The sequence below is a fragment of the Nothobranchius furzeri genome, chromosome 6 (assembly GCF_043380555.1).
Source record: "Nothobranchius furzeri strain GRZ-AD chromosome 6, NfurGRZ-RIMD1, whole genome shotgun sequence".
NCBI lineage: Eukaryota > Metazoa > Chordata > Actinopteri > Cyprinodontiformes > Nothobranchiidae > Nothobranchius > Nothobranchius furzeri.
The window spans coordinates 74,396,473-74,419,207 of NC_091746.1; the positions used below are offsets into that span (position 1 = coordinate 74,396,473).

The 22,735-nt window shown below is 41.5% G+C and overlaps 1 protein-coding gene across 2 annotated transcripts in view; it reads left to right on the forward strand.

Moving 5' to 3' along the window:
• The window catches only part of si:ch211-196i2.1 (collagen alpha-2(I) chain), a 142,903-nt gene that overhangs the window by 71,413 nt on the left and 48,755 nt on the right, over positions 1-22,735 (forward strand). For both annotated transcript variants that reach the window (XM_070552556.1, XM_070552557.1), the window contains 20 exons: positions 1,786-2,430; positions 5,400-5,444; positions 5,766-5,885; positions 7,058-7,096; positions 7,198-7,251; positions 7,329-7,382; positions 7,802-7,909; positions 7,984-8,037; positions 8,800-8,853; positions 10,610-10,654; positions 13,193-13,246; positions 15,770-15,814; positions 15,901-15,954; positions 16,037-16,081; positions 16,167-16,220; positions 16,307-16,351; positions 16,463-16,516; positions 18,195-18,239; positions 18,312-18,365; positions 22,184-22,291. In XM_070552556.1, coding sequence (XP_070408657.1) covers positions 1,786-2,430; positions 5,400-5,444; positions 5,766-5,885; positions 7,058-7,096; positions 7,198-7,251; positions 7,329-7,382; positions 7,802-7,909; positions 7,984-8,037; positions 8,800-8,853; positions 10,610-10,654; positions 13,193-13,246; positions 15,770-15,814; positions 15,901-15,954; positions 16,037-16,081; positions 16,167-16,220; positions 16,307-16,351; positions 16,463-16,516; positions 18,195-18,239; positions 18,312-18,365; positions 22,184-22,291 — 1,776 coding nt within the window. The remainder of the gene's footprint in view (positions 1-1,785; positions 2,431-5,399; positions 5,445-5,765; positions 5,886-7,057; positions 7,097-7,197; positions 7,252-7,328; positions 7,383-7,801; positions 7,910-7,983; positions 8,038-8,799; positions 8,854-10,609; positions 10,655-13,192; positions 13,247-15,769; positions 15,815-15,900; positions 15,955-16,036; positions 16,082-16,166; positions 16,221-16,306; positions 16,352-16,462; positions 16,517-18,194; positions 18,240-18,311; positions 18,366-22,183; positions 22,292-22,735) is intronic.

Genomic DNA, 22,735 nt, shown 5'->3' on the forward strand with positions numbered 1-22,735 from the left:
TCAAAACGTTAAAAATATGACATTAGACCTAAGAGGAGCGCATTCACCTGACCTGACACATAAATTTAGTGGTTTTTATTCTTTAGATCCATCGTAGTGCTCCATGGCAGCTTGTTGGGGTTTATTAGTCCGAGAGAACTCTGTCACAGCGCCACTAATGCCAAAAATATGGATGTTGAGACGTTTTAGGGTTCACAAGTCCGGCCCAGGAACAGGCCTGGTTTGACAATTCAGCAGGAACTGCCGTTTGTTTTGAACGTGGGTCTAAATTCATTTGGGTTGTGGGTGGAACACAAACAGAATCAGATGTTTAGCTAATTGCTCTTAACCACGTAAACTGCATATGAATTGGGTGTAAGAGCCACACAGAGACTTCATTTATTTATAACGTATTCTGGTTAAAATATGTAAAGTATTAAAAATGTTTTCATTAGAAATGCATCTATTAAGTGTACCATGATTTTAGTCACCATTTATGCACAGTGCTCGTAGCTGATGGTAAACCTCCGCGTGATTGGCTGTTATTGGATCAGCTTGGAAAAGGAGGCAGCTGATGACCTGGTTTCTGGTCCGGTTCTAGTGCTGGCCGTTACACTGGCTTCCAAAGTGGCTCAAACAGAGAACAGATTTTTATTGCAAACAAATAATAGTTTAAATATATTAGCATAAGTTTATCTAAATAAAGAAATATAAAACCAATGAATTCTTTAAGCAGCAGGTCAACCACTTGGTAGACTAGTTATTGAAATGTTAGCTTAACAAGGGGAAAAAATCTAAAACTTACGGGTATTTGTTTATAATAAAGACTTAAATCGATGGTGTGTATTTTCCTGGCGATGGGGGCGGGGCTTGCCTGAATCACTGGTATTTTTGTGTTTGAGTGAGACCTTACCAATGGATGGCCATTAGGGTCAAAAGTCCCAGGGAGCGCACCCTCCACCAAACTGACAATCCCAAAACGTAATTCCTTAGCTGGTGGATGATGCTCCGGAGCATTCGAGCGTGTGTTAACGGGAGCGTGTGTTAACGGGATGCAAAGAGGCTGACAACTATTGCTGCTCTTCAATGTGGAAGAGGTTAAAGGTCCTTTCCAAACAATTAGGAGTCCATCTGTCTGTAAAGAGATTTTTCTCCAGCAGGAAAGCTGGGTGGGTGTCCCAGCGAGCCAGAGGTCAGAGGTCAATCATTTGGACATCCTTTGTATTAATAAAACCAGGTCATAAGAAACTATAATTACCTGACTTTGTTGTTTATAGTATCGCCCTCATGTTCTGGACGTGCTCTAACCAGGGGAGAGACCAAAGACATTTTTAAGATAACCAATAAACTCCGTTGTTGTCACGTCTGTAGGAGCAGAAAAAAGCTGCAGATTCATCCATTTAAAGGCCGAGCTCATAAAATACTCCAAGATTTATTAGAAGTTCTCGCTGGTTTGGCTCCAATGAGGAGTGTGACCACGAAAATTCAAATTACAAGCAGCTCGATGAAATGTTTAGAAAATAAAAAACAGAATCAGCAGTAATGAAATAAGGCTGATGAGCCTGAAGTCGGAGAGGAGGTGAAAAAGTCAGAAGAGCGGGTTGTTTGTAGGATTTATAGTGTCTGCTTCATAGCTGGTTTGTTGCTTTAATCAGAAGTTGGTTTTTCCGGCTTTAGAGAAATTAAAAACAGAATAAGTGGCGGTTTTTGTCAGACAGTCCACCACACATCTACCACAGGCCTCCGAACATCAGACGGTCAAAAGGTCGGAAAACAAGTCCAAATTCATGCTCTGTGTCTCTGCAGAATGCTTTCCAGCGAGGAGGGAGTTCTCGAGGGGATGGGACGATACCTTCCAGGCCCAAAGGTTCAGCAGGTCGTGGAGACGTCTTCGTGGTCGATGAGGACACCGACCTGTTGGATCCTGTGCTCCTGCAGGGTGGATATGTGAACCCTCAGTGGAAACCTTCCATGCATGGATCTAAGGGAAGCCAGAAGGGCAAACCAGAGGTTCCATCTAAAAAGGTGGAGGAGAACATCACAACAGAGAAAAAGGTAGATTCTAGGACTCCATCGCTCTCCCCCAAAAACCCGACAGATGATATTATTGACTTGGTCAGAGAGAGTGCTCCTAAGAAGCCCTCACTGGGACATCCCCTGCCTCCAAAGACCTCTTCGAGTCCAAGAACATCCACAGACTCTGAGAAACCAAGAGAAGAACTGGACGTAGAGACCAGGACGGTCTCACCTGCACCTCGTTGGATTCCCACCACCACCACCACACACTTGGATCACAGGACCACACCGAACAAACACACAAGACCAGACAGAGAAGGCCCTCTGATTGTGCCTGCTGGATCCAGAGATGGGAACCTGGTTTTAGGATCAGATGGCAGAACGTACAGGGTCCAGAGAGGTCCAGCTGGCAGAAAGGGCCCCCCAGGACCAGACGTAAGTCATTGTTCATGTTTTTGCGTCTTTCAAACAATGAAACTTGCAAACCGACTGCAAAGAAAAGATATTTTTAAGGCCTTAAATCGCGGGGCTGATTCAGCTTTTACATTTAGGATCAGCTCGAACCAAAACGTGAGAGAAGCCGAGCTTTGTGAATGAGGAGAACACGAGACGTGCGTTTGCTTTTAAAGCTCGTCTGAGCTGTTCTTCATTAGCTGCCATCTGAATCTGATCCGGCTGGTTCTTCTGCTCAGGCACACGTTGGTCTTCATCCCTTTAGATGTGAAAACATGAGGACGCATCGTTCTTCATGAGAACATGACCTTAAGTTGTGATCGGTTTATAGGAGTTAGGTTGGTCAGAGAGGTGGCTGACGGCAGCGACGGAAGGCTCATCTGGAGTCCCGCTGCCATAAAATCCACATTTCTCAGTGGTAACATTGGGATTGAGCCCAGCTGTAGAGACAGAAAGGGTCTTGGTTTCCCGCCTTTCAAGTTCTCAGGTTTTAATAGCTTATAGTTCCAACTGGAGTTTCTGTCCGACTATTATTTATCGAAAATGATGCAATCGTACTCGTCTTGTAAAAGAAAGTAAGTTGGCTCTTGCAACCTGTAGATCTTCCACCAGGGGTCAGTGGCCATGTATGGGAACAGGTATGGCAGGTTTGGGATGAAGGTACTAATCCTGATGCTCCATCTGGACGCTTTAAGGACAGAATTGGTTTGATGAGAATTTTGTGAGTATGGTCTAAAGGAAACTACCTTCATAGCAGCATCTGCTGAAGAATTCAACCTTCAGTAAATGTCTAAAATAATATGGTTTTAACAAATGATTAAAGCAAGAAAAAATGGACATTATTTTTAAAAAGGTAAACATTAAAGGGACATTATGTAAGTATTCTACAGTGAAATAAACACATAATCTGATGTCTCAACATTGTTGGAAGGAAGTCTCCATTGAAGCAGATTTCATTCTCAGCTGGCTGGGGGGGTTGTCAGCTTTTCTCCTTCCAAAATAATCAAAGAGAGAAGCAGTCGTTTTTTTTACGATCTGTGAGGGTGCTGACCTTGCACCGAGCTAACGCTGCAGCGCCGGCATTTGTAATTTAACACAGACAGGCCAAATGCTCCAGTGTTTTGTAACGTTCCTAAGCCAGTAAACAGGAGCGACCCAGAAGTTATTTCATGTAACCCTAAGAAGCCACTGCATATTTTTGTTTTACTACAATATCGGGTGAAGCATGCTAGAGGCTAACATTGAGCTAATATTGCTAAAAGTGAATTAGACACAAATAGTCCACTCTAAAAAAATATCTCAAGCTTCTTTTTCAATGACCAACAATATTACAGTGAAATGTGTAAATAAGTAAATAATAGCATTTTACTTCATTAATAAATCCTTCAGAAGTATAACAGCAAGACTGCGTACAACCACACTTACCCCAATCCTGGAGGCCTACTACCATAATAGGTGTAGTAAGTTATCTCTACTGTAAAACCAGTTATGGCATTGTACACTGAGCAAAAATATAAATGCAACACTTTCGTTTTTTACTCCCATTTTTCATGAGCTGAACTCAAACATCTGAAAATGTGTCTTCATACACCAAAGACCCGTGACTCAAATATTGTTCTGAAATCTGTCTACATGTTTGTTAATGAGCACTTTTCCTTAACCAAGATAATCCATCCCACCTCACAGGGGCTGATTAGACAGCATGAATAATGTACAGGTGTGCCTTAAACTGCCCACAATAAAAGGACACCCTGACATGTGCACAGTTTTGCTTTATGGGGGGTGGTGGGGCAGAAAACCAGTCAGTATTTGGTGTGGCCACAGTTTGCCTCACACAGGGCAACACATCTCTGTCCCATAGAGTTGATCAGGTTGTTGATTGTGGACTGTTGGTCCACTCCTCTTCAGTAGCTGTGTGAAGTTGCTGAACATTGGCGGGAACTGGAACACGTTGTCGTATGCGCCGATCCAGAGCATTCCAAACATGCTCAATGGGTGACATGGCTGGTGAGTATGCTGGCCATGCACGAACTGGGATGTTTTCAACTTACAGGAATTGTGTCCAGATCCTTGCAATATGGAGCCGTGCTTTATCATGCTGAAACATAGAGGTGATGGTTGTGGATGAAGGCACAACAACAGGCCTCAGCATCTCATCATGGTACCTCTGTGCATTCAAAGTGCCATCACTAAAATGCACTGGTGTTCATTGTCCATAACTTACGCCTGTCCATACCAGTACCCCACCGCCACCATGGGCCACTCGTTCCACATCGATGACATCAGCAAACCGCTCACCCACACGACACTGATGGATTATCTTGACAAAGGAAAAGTGCTCACTAACACACGTGTAGACAGATTTCTGAACAATATTTCAGTCATGGGTGTTTTGTGCATGTAGAAAAAGTTTCAGATGTTTGAGTTCAGCTCATGAAAAATTGGAGCAAAATCAAAAGTGTTGTATTTTTGTTCAGTGTAATTATCTACTTATCAACTTACTGCGTATGCCTCGTCTTCACTCATGGTCCAGAGTCTTCTGGTTCTGATCCGTAACTGGTAACAATTATGAAACCCATGGAACGGGAGTGAGGAAGTGACTTTTTATAAGGAAAACAGACCGCAGTACTCATATTTGACCACAGGATGTCATTCTTCGTTTTTACATATTGCACCTTTAATATAAATATTTTAGAATTATTGTCTACTCATTTATTTTTACATTATATTTTAGCCCTCAGAACAATAAATCAATTTTAAAAAAGCAAAAATTTAAATGGCCAATCCTTTATTTTTGGTGTGAAAGTTAGAGTAAATAACATTTTAAAAATAAAATTTTATAAAGCTTCAGATATTTTCATGAAAGTATTTTAGAACTTTTATTGGAAAAGGTCTAACATTTTGTTTATGTGGAAAGTTCTTTGTTCTGAGTTTTATGTCATCCACTACAGGGATGTGCTGGTGATCCGGGGTACCCTGGGTTTAAAGGGGATAAGGTAACAGAAACCTTGTGATGATATTTTACGAGTTATTAATTTGATTAAATTGTGTGTGTGTGTGTGTGTGTGTGTGTGTGTGTGTGTGTGTGTGTGTGTGTGTGTGTGTGTGTGTGTGTGTGTGTGTGTGTGTGTGTGTGTGTGTGTGTGTGTGTGTGTGTGTGTGTTTGTGTTTATCAGCTAATGCTGCTACTGCATGATTTAATATTGAATATGAGTCCATTTGTTTGGGCCATTTATGTCTGAATGTGTGTGTGAATGGGTGAATAACTGGTGTGTTGTACAGCACCTTGGGGAGTCCGTAATATATAATGTTCACAGGGTGAGATGGGCTATGAAGGAAGACGAGGACAGCGGGGACAGCCAGGACTTCCAGGAAATCCTGGTTTACCATCGTTTTACTTGTGGGAAAACACCGCAGAGGAATGGACGGCTTTCCGGGTACAGTTTATGGTGTGATGATCAAACCATATGAAGTGCTTTAAGAACTCTAGAACCCTTTAAAGTCTCATTAAAAAAACAACAAAAAATGTTTCCAAAAGATTGATAATAAAATGATTTATTCAGTTATTGATTAAATTTTAGTAACCAAAAAGTAATGATGATAGTAATGATAAAATACAACAGCACATATGTCCTGCAGTACTTAGATCTTCCACAAGGAGGCAGAAGACTTGAACAGAATTTGATAGAAGTTTGAGAAATGCACTGATCCTGGACAAGACAGAGGTCAAAGATCAAATGAGTTGTAACTCATTCACTGCCAGCCGTTTCCTGATCGGTAAAGCCCTTCGCTGCCAGCGTTTTTCACCGTTTTTACTGTTTTTTTAAGAGTCACAGAATGTTGCGCGCTAGGATGATGTCGATGACAAAACAAAGCGGAGACTCACCTCTTACATCAGGAAGAATCCGCGCGTTTCGAGCGTTATCCGTTCTTTCATAATCCGTTGTTGAATTGTGATCGGCAGAAGCTTTTCCGGTTCGCGCCTCACTTTTTTTACAGCAGCGGCCCAAAACGATCTCCTAACACATGGATGATCTGCTTTCTGATCACGTGACGAGTGACGTACGAGGATGAAGATCGGCTTTAGAGCTCAGATGTTTGTTCTCACGGTGCGGGGGCTCGTCCGACGCCCACACAGTAAAAACATGTAAATGACGACTTTAGTCGTCAATGGCAGTGAATGAGTTAAAGTATCATTTATTTTGGCCTCATGCCATTAAGTGATTTATAAACTAGTAGAAGCATGTGGATTTGATTCTGTAGTTAATAGTTTAGAGACGAGGAGATGCCGATCAAAGAAACAATCGTGCTGACTTTAATTCCCTTCAGAATGAGTTTTATCTGGGCCTTCATGCAGCCTCCAGTCTCCACAGTTACACAAAAACCTCAGACTATCGTTCTCTGGTGTGTGTGTTGAAGTTGTATCAGAACATAGAACATGATGGAGATGTTCAGCAAAGCAATCTGCTAGCGGTTTGTCGAGAGGGTCTGTCACATATTTATAACGAAGGTTTTAAACGATAGAAAGGTTCTGAAACGATTCTGACGTCTTATGAAGTCATTTAAAATGATGATTTCCCTTTTGTCTGTTTTGTTTTTGTGTCTGCAGCAAACTAATTTCTACCAGCTCCTCTCTGCTGGATGGCCTGTAAGTACGCGGTGACATTTAACAGCGTTTCTCTACTCCAGTCCTCTGGTTTTGTTAGTTCCTGTGGACTTGAGACGTGTTTCTTTTTCGTGAGCTTGCAGACTAAAGAAGGACCTGTAGGACCACCTGGAGAGATGGGCAAACCTGGCGTGCAGGTTAGACGAGAGCTTCAGTAGCGATTTAGGAAAGTGACACGCGTGAAGGTATTTACTTACATGGTCCTATTTCTCAGGGCCCACCTGGAGATCCGGGGATTCACGGACAACCAGGAATGCCAGGAGACATGGTGCGCCTCCTGAGTGGGATGAGTTGTTGATTTAAGGAAATGTTTAAAAGCTTGATTTGAGTTAGATGGCACAGGTGAGGAGTTCTGGAGGAGAGTCGCTGCTCCTCCTCATCCAGTCAGCTGATGTGGTGTGAGCATCAGGTTAGGTTGCCTCCTGGGAGGAGATCCAGGGAACGTTTAGAACACGCTGGAGGGATTATTAGTGCTTTCTCTGGCCTGGGAACACCTCTGGCTCATTCAGGAGGAAGTCTATGGAAGCAAGTTGCACCAGACACTCACACCCCTTATTTGGTTTGGTTTCTACCCCAAAAACGTGGTTCGGATGCTGGAATTAAACCAGCAACCTCCTGCTTTCCCACCGGAGACGTGAATTGAAGAGTCAGAAATATTCCTTTTAACTTTTCGTGTTTATCTGACAGGGGGATCCAGGCTCCAGGGGCCCCCCAGGACGGACTGGTACCCCAGGGAGAGATGGTGATGATGGGGAAGATGGTCAGCCGGGACCACCTGGTTCTCCTGGACCACATGTAGGTTCACAGCTCATAGCCTGAGAGAAGGAACAGTTAATCGTGATGCCTTCTCATGTCTGATTTGGCTTCAGGGCCTATGGGGGTACCGAGGAGAGCGAGGGCCGAAAGGGGAGAAAGGTGATGAGGTGAGACTAAATACAGCATGGCTTTGATGTTTAACAAAATAAAAGGTTTGAGCTTTTTGTTTGGTGGTTTGCGTTTTAAAATTTCCTTAAACCTTTGGGATTAACGTGCAGGATCTCCAGAGTCCTCAAGCAGAAAAACTGCGTTGGTCCTGCCGTCAGCGCTCAGCTCCGGGCTGATGACCAATTCTTATTTATGGGAGGCTTATTGGAGACATTTTCAAAATGCAATCAACTATTCTGTTGAGTTATGTAAATGAAAATATAAAACCTGTAAATTCTTTAAATTTTATAAATATCTAAAATAAAAAAATAAAAAAGATTCTGTAGAAAATTACTAATTCTTGTAGGTTTTGAACTAAATCCCTTTTAAACTGACGGGACTTGATCTTGTGACTTTTAGCTGCTCAATAGCACCATCTAGTGTTTTTAGGTAGTACATTTCTGTCTACATTATAAAAAGTCGAGTGGTAATATTTCATCTTTCATTATTTCCTCGAACATTTTAATACTTTAGTTATTTTTTATTCCATGACCACCAGTTACCAGTTAGTAAAACACCAGCAGACACATTTGGGTATTTAATGAATTTACATTTTTATTTTGTATAAATTTAAATAATTTTTTTACTAGATATTTGTCTGTTCTGTCATAAGAAGAAAAAGATGTTTGTGTCCTTTTGGCAGAAGGAAAATGTAAATAATGTTTTAAAAGGGTCCATGTGTAAACTTGTAAAGAGCAGAACAATCATCTTTACCTTCTCAGGGTCTCGTTGGCTTCCGGGGTCCAACAGGAGAAACTGGCGAACCCGGTGAGAAGGTATTCTTTCCCACAATATCTTCTATGCTTTCTTGTTGCATAAAATAAAAATGGTTTTATTTGATTTCATTTCTTTGCTCTGATAGCGTTATTACTATTACTATATTTCATAAAAGATTGTATGACTATTGAGCACCATGACATTCTTTCTGAACAGCAATATGGTTTTAGACGTGATCTGAAAACTTCTCTGGCAATTGTTGATCTAGTGGAGAAAATATCTGATGCAACTGACAACAAACAATATGCTGTGGGGTGTTCTTAGACCTGACCAAAGCTTTTGATACTGTCAATCATGACGTATTAATAAAAAAATTGTATAGATATGGCATCAGTGGTGTGGCCTATGACTGGATTAAGAGTTATTTAGAGAGCAGACTGCAATAAGTCCACATTAACAACGCTGATTCACAGCTACTGACAGTGACCACCGGTATCCCACAGGGGCCAGTGTTAGGTCCCTTGTTGTTTATTCTTTATATTAATGACATATGTTTAGTTTCTAAAACATTGCACTTCATACTATTTGCAGATGATACTAATGTTCTAAGTTTTGAGAAAGATTTAATAACATTAATGGACAAGGTTGAGAAAGAATTAAATGCATTAAAGTGTTGGTTTAACTTAAATAAATTAACTTTAAATTTAAATAAAACAAAATTTATCATATTTACTAATAGAGCAATTACAGCGGATACACATCTCAAAATAATACAGAAATTGAAAGAGCGAATGAAATAAAATTTCTTGGCGTAACCATAGAAAAAAAAGTTAAGTTAAGTTGACTCAATTAAAGCAAAGTTATCTAAATCATTAGCAGTTCTCTATAAAGTTAAAGAATTTTTAGATGAAAAAGCTTTATATCTTTTGTACTTTTCTTTAATTCTGCCTTATTTCATGTATTGTGTTGAAGTGTGGGGAAACACCTACGAAACCCACTTAAAGCCTTTGTTTATAATTCAGAAGAGAGCAATCCGACTTGTAAACAAGCAGCTTGTAGAGAGCATACACATTTACTTTTTATTCATTTAAGAGTATTAAAGCTAAGAGAATTAGTTACATTAAGAACTGCACAGTTTATGTATAAAGTGATGAATAATTTGATGCCAAAACAAATTCAGGATCTGTTCCAGATCAGAGAGAGTGTTTATGATCTCAGAGGGTATAAAATGTTCAGAAAGCCTAAAGTAAGAACTAAAATGAAACAACTTTGTGTTTCTTGTGTTGGGGTTGATGTGTGGAATAAATTAGACCAGGAGCAAAAAGATTGTTCAACAATGGTAAAGTTTAAGGGTTTGTTTAAATCAAATGTGATTAAATATTATGAATCAAGTCGATGAAAAAATGCATAAAATATTAAAGGTCATTATTTTTTATAAAGCAAGAATGGGGATTTGAATATATTCCCATACATTTCAAATATGATGTAAAAATGATGGAATTGGTATGCTATTCTAAATTTTTGCTTAAGTTCAAAGGTTTTGGGGGGTTGGGCTTATAAGCTTCTGCTTCTGCCTGCACCCATTCTTAGCATTGTGTAAGTTGTGTGTTTGCTTGTAAACCTGCAAATGGTTTTTGTTGTACTATTTTATTGTACTACTGATTTTAATTTCTCATTAAACAAACTTCTCATTCTCATTACTATATCCTGTCGTTTTGAACCATTTCCACAGAGTACTGATTTATTCCTTAAAGCATCACATATTGTAATTGTCTTCAGGATTTTGCTAATAATGATTTTTTTATTTGATTTTAGGGTGAAACTGGTTTACCGGGTGCAGCTGGTCCTGTTGGACAGCCAGTGAGTGTCTTTAACCTCAGTAACATGCTTTCTTATATCACAGGCCAAACGTATTTGGTTCATATTCCATAGACTTGGAAGCACTTTATTTCCCTACTGTGGGACAAAAATGGAAATTTCTATTCTATTTATAAATGTACTGAGTGTAAAGCTATAGGGTGTTTCTCAATGCCAAGGAACCTTGCCTTGATGTCTTGGCCCCGCCCCGGTTGCCTAGGAGATACGTCATCAGGAGCCGCCAAGACGTGTTCCAATGTTCATGTTCTACCGAGGCGTGTTCTCCGTTTGTTAGCCGTTTAGCTAGCTGAGCGAGGATACACGCGAGGTGTCTTGTAGCTTAGCCTTGGTCAAATTACCCACAATACACCGCGGTACTTTCAAAAAGACAGCGGTTCAGACGACGGCCGCTACTTCGCGGAGAATTTAAGTTTAATTATAAGTCAGCTAATTTAAAATGTTATTTTTAGATCCAAAGAAGTTATCTGTTGTTGGTGTAATGTCCAGAAATGGTCAGTTTTCACCTACAGATTGACCTACATGCCACCGGTCATCTGCAGACCTGATTCTATTCTCCAAGGTGGATTTTACGCTCTATCTTCCTAAAAGCCCAGAAGGATACTGCAACCTTGTTGACATTTCAGGAGGAACACGTTGTCAGCCTGTGTTCCCAAATAAAGCCTTCCTTGATAACACCGCTGGAGTGCCCACTCTCAATAAAGTCAACGTTTTCATAAAATGAAATCAACAAATGTGATATGGATAATAGTAATGTTCTATTAATCTGTGCTTAAATCAATAGGGTTGGTTGATCTGTGCTTGAATTACTGAAAGTATGAAATGAATTATTACATTGAATGATTATATATATATATATATATATATATATATATATATATATATATATATTAGTAATCAGTAATGTTTGATATGACAGGGCAATCGTCACCCGCGCTCAGACACAAGGACAAACTAAGTTAAGTAAAACTCATGACACACGGATATTTCTTTACCCCAGATCAGAGCATCCTCCAGAAGGCGTGTTTTCTGAGGTTTATGGTAAAATTCTTACATGGCCGATTCTGATTTGTTAGTAAATCATAACATGATAATATTAAAACAGAATCATTCTGGTGATTCAGTAGTCGCATTCCAGCTGTCCATGATTCAGTGTTCAGTTCTAGAGCGCGCTTCGGAACGGCCGTCCGGAGCGACACCTCTTTAACCCTGAGCATTTTTGGCAAGCTGCCAAAACCCTGCTAAAAGCTGCCTACCGCCAACACAGCAAACGGTTCCTGCAGAACAAAGCTGAAATTGTTCCGACTCCTTAAGAGTCCTCCGAGATGCAAATGGTTCCATCCATCTGTTGTGACCCCAGACATCTCTGGACTGGAGGGTCGGTGCTACGGGTACTCTACAGCCCTCAGTGCCAGAGGTCATCTGACCTCTCTGACCTTCGGATCCATGAAGAGGGTCTCCAAGAAAGGGTGAAGTAGACACACAGATAGCGTTGGATACTTTTTGATAATAATCAACTCCATAGCTTAACGCAAACCAAATTCTTCCCCTTTTCACCCAGAACTCAGCTCTTCCAGATACGAAAGTTCTGATAACCTCATATTCACACATAGTCACCATACATCACATCCCATCCACCTAGATCCATCCATCACAGTAAATATTAGTTAACTTGTCGTGTTTTAATCGTTTGGAAATTCAATTCTTACTTTTCTAAACCTGATTCTTTCCTTGAATCAAGACGAAGTGTTTACAATCCCTGAATAAACAAGGAATCCTAGAGTCTTCTGATTAAACATCCAAACACCAAGCAGGTTGATATTCTGTATTTATATAGTGTATCACAGCTCATTAGTCATAAGTAAAGGTAATATATTAAGCTTTTAAAGCACTACATTTACCACCTATTACATTGGTTAGTAGCTTAGTAGTTGCAGCTTCGGGGGCTAGCGGGTAGCAACTTGCTTATATTTGTAATTTAATAAACATATACACAATTTAAAAGGTAAAAGCCTCGTTATATATTTATATTGAAACTAATACGTATAAAACATAACGTTATCTCCCGTGTCATGTGATGTTACGTGACCGCCGTGGAAGTCGCGATGCAAGTCTGTTCCATTTAACCGTTTTCTTTGACCAAGGAAGGACCGTGTCCTCGTAAGCAAGGCGCCTGGCCTCGCAAGATATCGCCTCGCAAGGCCAGGTACCTTGACACTGAGAAACACCCAGAGAGTCAGAGCAGCAGAAATGGATTTGTGTAATAAATTTCTTAAAGAAACGAAAATAACATGCCCTTTTGAATCCATCTTAATCCCTACTCCGGTTTATTTGAGCTTTAAATTCCCCACAGAGCCGGATTGGTATTTTACTTGTTGGCCAAAGTTTTACTTTGATTCTATTTTAGAGTAAATGTTAGACTGACAGGAGTAAGTCTGGCTACAGCAGGCAGTAATCTGCATGATTATCCTGTTTTAGATTTAGGATTTCTCAGAATGTTGACATGTTTAATCTTCACTACAGGGGTCCCAGGGAGCTCGAGGTGGTTCTGGACCAGAAGGATCTATCGGGCCTGATGTGAGTGAAGCAACGGATCTTAAGAAAAGAGTCTGAATACTTTTGTGATGGTCTAACTGGTGATAAATGGTAATAATGAAGCTTTTGACTGGTTTTGATTAGGAAGCAAGTAAAGTTTTACCACTTAATGGTTGTGAGTTTTTGATGGTCATTGTTACAGGCCCTGAGCAAGGCTCACTAGGAGTGGTAGACCCGCAATGTAAAAACGATGAGTCTGTCTTAAAAATTATGAACTTAACTTTATTTGGAGCTCCTGGACTCAGCGCCTACAGGCGAGATGCTCCAACAGGCCTGCAGGGGCAATGACAAGACACAAAGCGAGAGGATTTAATCCACTATCTCAAATAATAATTCCCACATCAGAGAGGAAAATGGTCTTTTTCAAACCAAACTAAAGGAAAGGAAATGTAACCCTTCTGGGAGCTAAATTACTAAGGTGGTTTGATAACCCACGATGGGCGTGGCAGAAGTTTCCAAGGCCTCACTCACAAACAAAGCCAGTGAACTCTAAAGGCCAAAAATGAGCGGGCACTCAACAAGTATCTGTTTATAATCAATACAAAGGTTCTAGGACCAACAAAGGAAACCGACAAATGCGTAAAACACAATAAATCAGAAGGAGTCTAAGGAGGAATATTAAAACTTAAGGAGACTACGGAGGATTATTTTCAAAGGAGCTTTAAACCACAATGAGACTAATGGAGTGGTGTGTGATGACAGTCTATTAATCAACTTTGGGATGAAATAAACTTAGTGGTGCTCATCACTCTCTTTGATCCCAGCACAAGGGTGTAGAACCCAACCACATGGAGAATGCTCTGGATGTCAGCTCAGGGATCTCTGGAAACTCGTTCCACCCATAAAAGCAGCAGCTCTTCCCCCTCGGCACCTCTCAGCGTCCTCTCAGTCTGGCTTTTCAACTGTTTGTGCAGACCTCTTCATCAGCTGATGCACACCAGCTGCCCTGTGGGGAGCAGCAGCAGGCCAAAGGCTTCCAGATAATGGCGCCCTCTGGTGGGGGAATTTAGCTGGATCATGGGGTTCACCTCACAGGATGAACAGAGGAAGATAAACTCATCAGCCCAAATACAGGGGGCTGTAACAGTCATTTAAACACGTTTTTTATAGTTTATTTAATTGTTATATGGGCATTAACAGTAAATGACACCATGACATTTAGGACATTTACTGTCAGAAATATCAATCAGTTGTTGTATGAAGGTGTTTCCGGTAGCTGCAGCACCCCTTGTGGTGGCTGAAGGATATTGCTACTTAACACAACAGTAGTTTACAGCAGTTAGGAATATTGTGTTTTTTATGCTAAATAAATGATTATTTGGTGTGGATAGAGTAGATAAATATATCAGATAGCTAAATTTAGAATTTATTGTTCAACTGTCCTCTGGTGTGCCACAGGGTTCCTTGTTGGTCCCAGTATTATTCCATACATGTGCACCCCTTAGGCTCTGTGATTTCTCATCATATTGTTTCATGTCATTTGTACTCTGATGACCTGAAAATCTACTTGCTGGTTGCCCGAAACGCATCAAACATGCTCTCTTTCCAAGCACGTTATGACGTTACCTCTGGCTGTGTCACAGTTTTTCCTCCCTAAATGAGTTGAGGACTGAGTTTATCCTGTTTGGCTCCTCCAGTCCTACAGACGCGTCCTCTGACCTTGTTCCTCTGGTGACTCACCTTAGCCATGCAGTGGGGAATCTCAGCGTTCCATTGGATAGTATTCCACTAGACAAATGGATGCTGTGTTGAGGGCCAGTTTTTTCCAGCTCGGCCTATTTGCTACAGTAAAAAACCTTGTTAGTCACAATTACTTGGAAAACATTCACACCTTTATCAGCTCATGTGTGGGTTGGTGCAGTGCCCTCCATACTGATTCCATCAGTTTACTGCTTGTGTAAAACACGGCTGCCCACATCCTCACCGACTCCCGCAGACGCTACCACATCACTCCTGTACTGTACACCTTGCCCTGGCTCCCAGTTCAGTTCAGAATCCAGTTAAAAAGTTTACCGTTTGTATTTTCTGTTCATGGTCTTGTTCCTCATTATCTGTGTGACCTGTGGACCCCTCATCAGCCAAACAGAGCTTAATGCTCTCCGTATCAACATCTACTGGTGGTCCTGCAACCCAAGTACAGACAGTGGTGTTGACCAGTCTACCATTAGAAATGTGCTCCATCAAGGACCTCTCTCTGTTTCAAACCAGACTACAGCATTACTTGTTCAGTTTGGCCTTTGACACTTCAGAAAAGGTCTCACTTGGGCGATAAAGTTTTTTTTGGTCCTGTTTTTATGTAAATTCAGGTTTTTATTGTTGCACAGCACCTTTTACAATCTCTGGTTGTTGTAAAGTGCCTTTATAAATACAATTTTGATTGATTGATTGATTGATTGATTCCAGCAAGTTTAATTCATATTTTATTTGTTTTTTGAGAATTTAAGCCAACAAAAATGTTCAGAAATGAATGAAAGTTTATCACGTGCACATTTTCTTTGTCACCAGGGGGAATGTGGTCTGGATGGCCCCTCCGGTCCTCCAGGGCTGCCGGTATGGAAACATTTTAATAACAAAGATTTAAGTGTGTCATAAACAAACAAGCATGCTAATATAGCCTTTATGCTAATATTTTACAGGGTGCTCCAGGTGTGACTGGGCATGTTGGTGCTAAGGGAGTGGATGGCTCAAGGGTATCAAAGTCCACCTAATTACCACAATCTTTCCTAAATAAACAGAAAATCCTTTGTATTAAATTTGGATCGTTTCTTCTAGGGGGACTCGGGGCCAGCTGGCAGTGTTGGTCCTCAGGGCCCTCAGGTAATTACTGCTGGTTCTAAATAAAGACCACTTTTTGGAGACTTTGTTTGGCGTAAATGAGTGGACTTTATTTTTAATTGACCAGGGACCTCCAGGTTTAGAGGGACAGATGGGACCTCCTGGACATAGAGGGCCCCAGGTGAGTATGGTTCACCTGAAGAGAAAATGAAAGCTTTTGGCTTTGCACAAGACTGGAAGTTAACACTAGTCTGTGGATCCCAACAGGGGCAGGCTGGTATGACGGGTGCTGCTGGACCTAAAGGAGAGCCTGTGAGTTTCAGAAAAGCATAAATATATTTTATTTAATAATCAACCTTCATTTACCAAAGAAAAATTCTTCTACTATGAATTTATTTGTTTATTCATTCTGGTCAATGCCAGGGACCTGTGGGGCCCGTGGGCCCTCGGGGGGATCCCGGCTTTGAGGGTCCCATGGTGAGTTATTTTAATTAATCTTCTGCGTGAAACATGATTAGGTTCTGATCTGATGTGATGATCCAGTTCTCATCTCATGTTTTAGATTTTCCTTCCCTCCAGACTTCCTGTTTTATTTGTTTCATTGGCCTTGATTTAGACTAATTTTTCCTCCATTAAAGTCCTTGACTTGGGCCATTTTCAGAGGAATAGTTGTAAAAACACAGATCTTTACTGTATGAATCATTTAGGTATTTAAAAAAAAGCTCAAGGGATGAGCCAGGCTTACGTCTGATCTTTAGGGTTTGGAAAGCTTTTGACATTTAGTTTCTTAAAGACTTGATTTTCAGATACAGGCGCCGGTGGCAGAGAATTTAAGTGCTCGTCTCGTAACCAGAGGGTTGCAGGTTTGAGCCCCATTTGTTGCACTTTTGGGTAAACACTTAACCTGCCTTGCCATGGCGCCAATGTATGCCAGTCTTGCTCCAGTCACTACATCCCATTGTAGCTATGACTACAATGTAAGTCACTACTGAGGAATGCAATCACTTTTTTATTTCTTGCCCTAATCGTATCAAGCCCAGGCTCTTTGCCCTGTCTTGTTTACCAGAAAAAAATCTCTGCATTTCTTCTGAAATTTTCAAAACCATTTTTTAACCCATGGATCTGGTGGCTGGTCTCCGATTGCAATTGATAAAAATTTGTCCACATTAAGAACGGATAAGGAGCTACCTCATGTCTGAATGGAACACACCCGGTTAGGTACACTATGGATTCCTGGAGCCAGTGGAAGATAATGTGCCTCTCGTTGCTTTCAGTGGAAGACTCAGGAGTTCCAGCTATATTAACTCATTCACTGCCAATGATGACTAAAGTCGTCATTTGCATGTTTTTACTGTGTGGGCGTCGGACGAGCCCCCGCACCGTGAGAACAAACATCCCGGCTTTAAAGCCGATCTCCATCCACATACGTCACACGTCACGTGATCAGGAAGCAGAACATCCATGTGTTAGGAGATCGTTTTGGGCCACTGCTGTAAAAAAAGTGAGACGTGAACCGGAAAAACTTCTGCCGATCACAATTCAACAACGGATTATGAAAGAACGGATAACGCTCGAAATGCGCGGATTCTTCCTGATTTAAGAGGTGAGTCTCCTCTTTGTTTTGGTTGTTTTGGCGTCGACATCATCCTAGCGCGCAACGTTCTGTCACTCTTTAAAAAACTGTGAGAAAAGCTGGCAGCGAATGGCTTTACCGATTAGGAAACGGCTGGCAGTGAATGAGTTAAGGGACATAAGCAAAGCCTTTAAAATGGGAGTACTAATGTAAACCTTACATGTAACAGTCGCAGAAATAAAACATGACTTTAACAATAGATGGAAAGGTTCATAAAAATCACAAAGTGGAGAAAAGTCTCATAATTATCTTTAGAAAAAATACTTTAAATTAGTCATAAATGCCAATTAATTGAGATTTCTGTAACAGCAAAAGCAGCTCACTTTTTTATTTCTGTGACCAGTTTAACTTTGCCATGCGTGAGAGTGGGTGTGTGTGTGTGTGGTGGTGGTGGTGGTGGTGGTGGGGGGGGGGGGGGGGGGAATCAAATGTGTGTCACACTCGATGCATGAGAGTTGGCAGCCCTGTTTTTACATTTTTAATCCTCATTGCCGTTTTCAAATTTAATTTCCGTGTTTTCAGGGAGTACCGGGACTACCAGGTCACGTTGGTTTTCCAGGAGTGATGGTGGGTAGTTTTGTTAGATTCCCTGACATAATTATTTTAGTTCAGCTTTTTATGTTGTTGTTTTTGTTTCAGGGCACCAGAGGACCAGACGGGGACAAGGGCCATCCTGGATCTAAAGGGGACAAAGTAGGAACCATTTTTTTTACTTTTAACACCGTTAGGTGTAGAAGAGCTACGATTACCAGATAAACATGTAGGAAAGCTTTGCAACATGTGCCTTGAGAATGTGAAATATGACAGGTGATCATTTAGAATTATTTAGCACAAAAAAGAAAACATCTCTCGTTCTTGGTTTTCTGATGATTATTTACCTTCTTCTTTCCTTCATCAGAGCGTTTTTGTGTTTCTGTCTGTCATAATGTTGTGATGGATCACTTTATTGGTTTTTTGTGGTAAATGGGTAAATATAATGTACCGTAGGACCATCGACATATATACTGGACAATTTGTGTTCATAGGCTCCAATTATAAGTTTTTGTGCCAAAACCAAGCCCCCACAATGCGGGTGAAAATTGAAGCAAACGCGGAAATGAATTGAATTGCAGTTCCACCCTCATCCACTAGGGGCTGGTGTCAGAAGCGAGTAAATCCTCATTGACTCCCATGTTAAAAATACCAATTTCACAGCAGAAATAAACATGTTTACAGCCTGGTACCAAAACATGTTTTTGGTTTAAATGATCTAGTTTACACTCATGACAACTCTGAGGGGGGTGAATTTTTTTCTCACTCTTCTGTTTAAGTGTATTAAAAGCCTAAAATTCTGTATAATTAATGAGCATCAGACCCACGTGACCACAGAGCTAGCTCCGTGGAAAGGCCTCAATAGAGCCTCGGTCTGGCCTGGAAACTGCTCCGGGATTTTGAGTCTCTGTGTTTGTGTATTCTTGTTTGGATATTATTTGTGCAATTGTTGGACAAAATGACTTGCTGTGGCATTAATTGCACTAATAGAGCGTCCAAGGAGTCTCCACTTCATTTTTTTCGGTAAGTAAAATTATATTTATGTATTTTAGGTCACTGCCGAGCTGAGCTTAGATTTTAACATGTACTGTTTAACCATGAAATTTAAATGTAATAGGGTAAAACCCAGTGCATTTAACATGATGCTGCACTTTAGAAAATGGGTTGAAATATAACATGTTGGTGGAGCTGGGTTCCCACTATCGGCTTGTGGAGCTCTCGGAGACCTCTGTGTTCCACCCGGTTTTACCCAGCGGTCAGCCCGGCGTATCTCTGACTCAGAAGCTCTGGTGTTGTGCACAGTTAACTCCGGTTGTAGCTAGGTTGCTACCTCCATTAGCTTAGCTCCCACCTCCGCGTTAGCTTTGGGTTAGCTTCAGGTTAGCTTGTAGCTAGTTCGACCGGGTGTCATCAGTTGATCCCAGCCTTACAGCCCCACCCTCAGCTCCTCCTCTCTTCCCTTTTTGTGGAATTGTCTGGGCTTGACGGAACCTGTGACACGGTCAAAATGGCGGTGGTGGCCACCTCCCATTTTAGTACAAAAATGTGTTATTGGAGCCTATGGAAACCCATTGTCCATATATGTATATGTCAATGGCCAAAACGGGAGGTGGCCACCGCCACCATTTTGACCGTGTCACAGGTTCCATGAAGCCCAGACAATTCCACAAAAGGGAAGAGAGGTGGAGCTGAGGGTGGGGCTGTAAGGCTGGGATCAACTGACGACACCCGTCGAACTGAAGCGATGTAGCTACAAGCTAAGCCAAAGCTAACGCGGAGGTGGGAGCTAAGCTAACAGAGGTAGCTACCTAGCTACAACCGGAGTTAACTGTGCACAACACCAGAGCTTCTGAGTCAGAGATACGCCGGGCTGACCGCTGGGTAAAACCGGGTGGAACACAGAGGTCTCCCGAGAGCTCCACAAGCCGGCAGCCCGCGCAGCAGACAGGAGCCGCTGCGATCAGAGATGTGCAGAGCTGCCGCTGAGGGGAGGGGACCATACCGATAGTGGGAACCCAGCTCCACCAACATGTTATATTTCACCCCATTTTCTAAAGTGCAGCATTATGTTAAATGCACTGGGTTTTACCCTATTACATTTAAATTTCATGGTTAAACAGTACATGTTAACATCTAAGCTCAGCTCGGCAGTGACCTAAAATACATAAATATAATTTTACTTACCGAAAAAAATGAAGTGGAGACTCCTTGGACGCTCTATTAGTGCAATTAATACCACAGCAAGTCATTTTGTCCAACAATTGCACAAAAAATATCCAAAAAGAACGCACAAATGCTACAACTAATGGTCTAAGTTGAGAGACTGAAAATGACCGAACAGTTTTCAGGCGAGTCCGAGGCTCAGGCTGAGGCCTTTCCCCGGAGCTAGCTCTGCGGTCACGTGGGTCAGATGCTCATTAATTATACAGAATTATAGGCTTTTAATTCACTTGTAAAGGTTTAGTTTAGTTAATCAATAAACCATAAGACATGAGATTCCATAGTAAATATGAATTCAATCTTATGGATCTTTGGGTAATTTTAACCAGAAGATTGGAACTTTTTATTGCAGGGATTATGTAACACTTCGTATTAACAGAGAGACAAGAGAAGAGAGAGTCACCTTTAAAACGTTTAAGAAGATTTATTTCTAAACAATTTTAAACAAGACTAACTCTAAACTCTAAGTGATGAATGGATGAATCTTGGTGTGAATGAGACGTGAGATGAACGGTGTATGTGTGAGTGATGTTGTCATCAGAACTCTCGTATCCGGAGAAGCAAGTCTGAATGATGAAGTGATGTTTTGCTCTTAAGCTATGATCGGAGTTTCATAAACACATAAGACGCCATGTTGTCGCTCCACACATACCCTCCAGGATGAGACCTCCGTACAGATCCAGAATGCCAGGTCCTCGGACCCCCCTCCGGTACTGGAGCCGATGAAACCATGTCAGCAGTACGACAGACTAGTCTTTGCATTGTCTCCAGGTAAAAAGCGACAGTTGGTTGACAGCGTCAGATGGACCCGGAGGGTCATTGAGTTCAGCTTTTATTCTGAAAGGAACCGTTGCTTGGTTGGTAAAATGCAACAGATTTTATCCAGCTTGTTGGTTCTTTGCTTAAAAAGGAGGTCCGGGTGGCCGGTCCGATACTTCTCTTAGCATGCGGTGAACTGAACTAAGATGGCGTGGGGACTGGTTTTATTAATCTGGATGTTTTGATTTACGGTCGAATCAAAGCTGGCAGATTTATAAACACCACAGAGACTATGCCACGCTTCAGAAAGGAAGGTTCTGATTGGATGAGTAAACAATGTGTCATGCGTTTACATTACGTGTGATCAGGATGTCTAGTGCAGCTAGACTAAAGTCATATTACTCATTAAACTTGCTAATCATAACATTGTCATTTCACAGATTGGTCAACATCTTATTATTGACTAACACTTTGTTTGATTAGCTTTATTAAAAATAGAGTTCTTTGATTTATTAAAAGGAAAGAGTCCTTTGTCTTCATTCTTCTCTTGAGCTGGAAAGGAAGCAGTTTAGAAGCAGATGCACGACCTTGAGACAGTCTCATGCAGATTAGTTCTTGCTGAGGAGAGGGGGGAAATGACTTTTAGGTGGAAAACAGTCATTTCATTCCGTTACACACTTAAAGAGCAGAGTGGTGAAGAAAATTCACCCCCCTCAGAGTTGTCATGAGTGTAAACTAGATCATTTAAACCAAAAACATGTTTTGGTACCAGGCTGTAAACATGTTTATTTCTGCTGTGAAATTGGTATTTTTAACATGGGAGTCAATGAGGATTTGCTCGCTTCTGACACCAGCCCCTAGTGGACGAGGGTGAAACTGCAATTTATGTCACTTCCTGTTTTGCTTCATATCCAGACCCGAATTATGGGGGCTTGCGTAGAACTAAAATCTGACCTTTATTTTGTAGGAATAAATAAATATTAGTTCTGTTTCTCTTTTAGGGCGTTCAGGGGACCAAGGGCATTTGGGGTCCTCAGGGGGAGAGGGGCCCCATTGGCCTGACTGGTTTCTCTGGGGCGACTGGTCCCCCAGGTCCTAGAGGTGCCGAGGTAAAGTTAATTAAACATAATTCGTCTGTCCTTCTCACTGGTAAATAAAAATGATTTCTTACCATCTTTTTCTTCCTACTTGGCCATAATCTTTATTCTCTTATTCCTCCTCCTTTTCTCTTCATTTTTTGTTGTTCTTCTCACTCCTCTTCTTCATCTCAGCTGGAGAAATGAGCCGTTAACAAGCACGCACAGATTCTCTGCTCAGTTGGACGAGCGAACTGAGAACCTGCAGCAGACTGGAGAGTTTCCTCCTCACCTCGTTCTCTAGAAGACAGGGAGGAAGGCGTTTTTTAAACGACTGAGCTGCATTGTTCCATATCAGCAGTGTGTGCATGTGAGTGGCCCAGCCAGCTGGAGGCATGGCCGACAATCGGCCACAGCCCAGTGCAGTGCAGCCACGTAATCCGGTACCGGCAACACCACCGGGTACCGGTTAGCCAT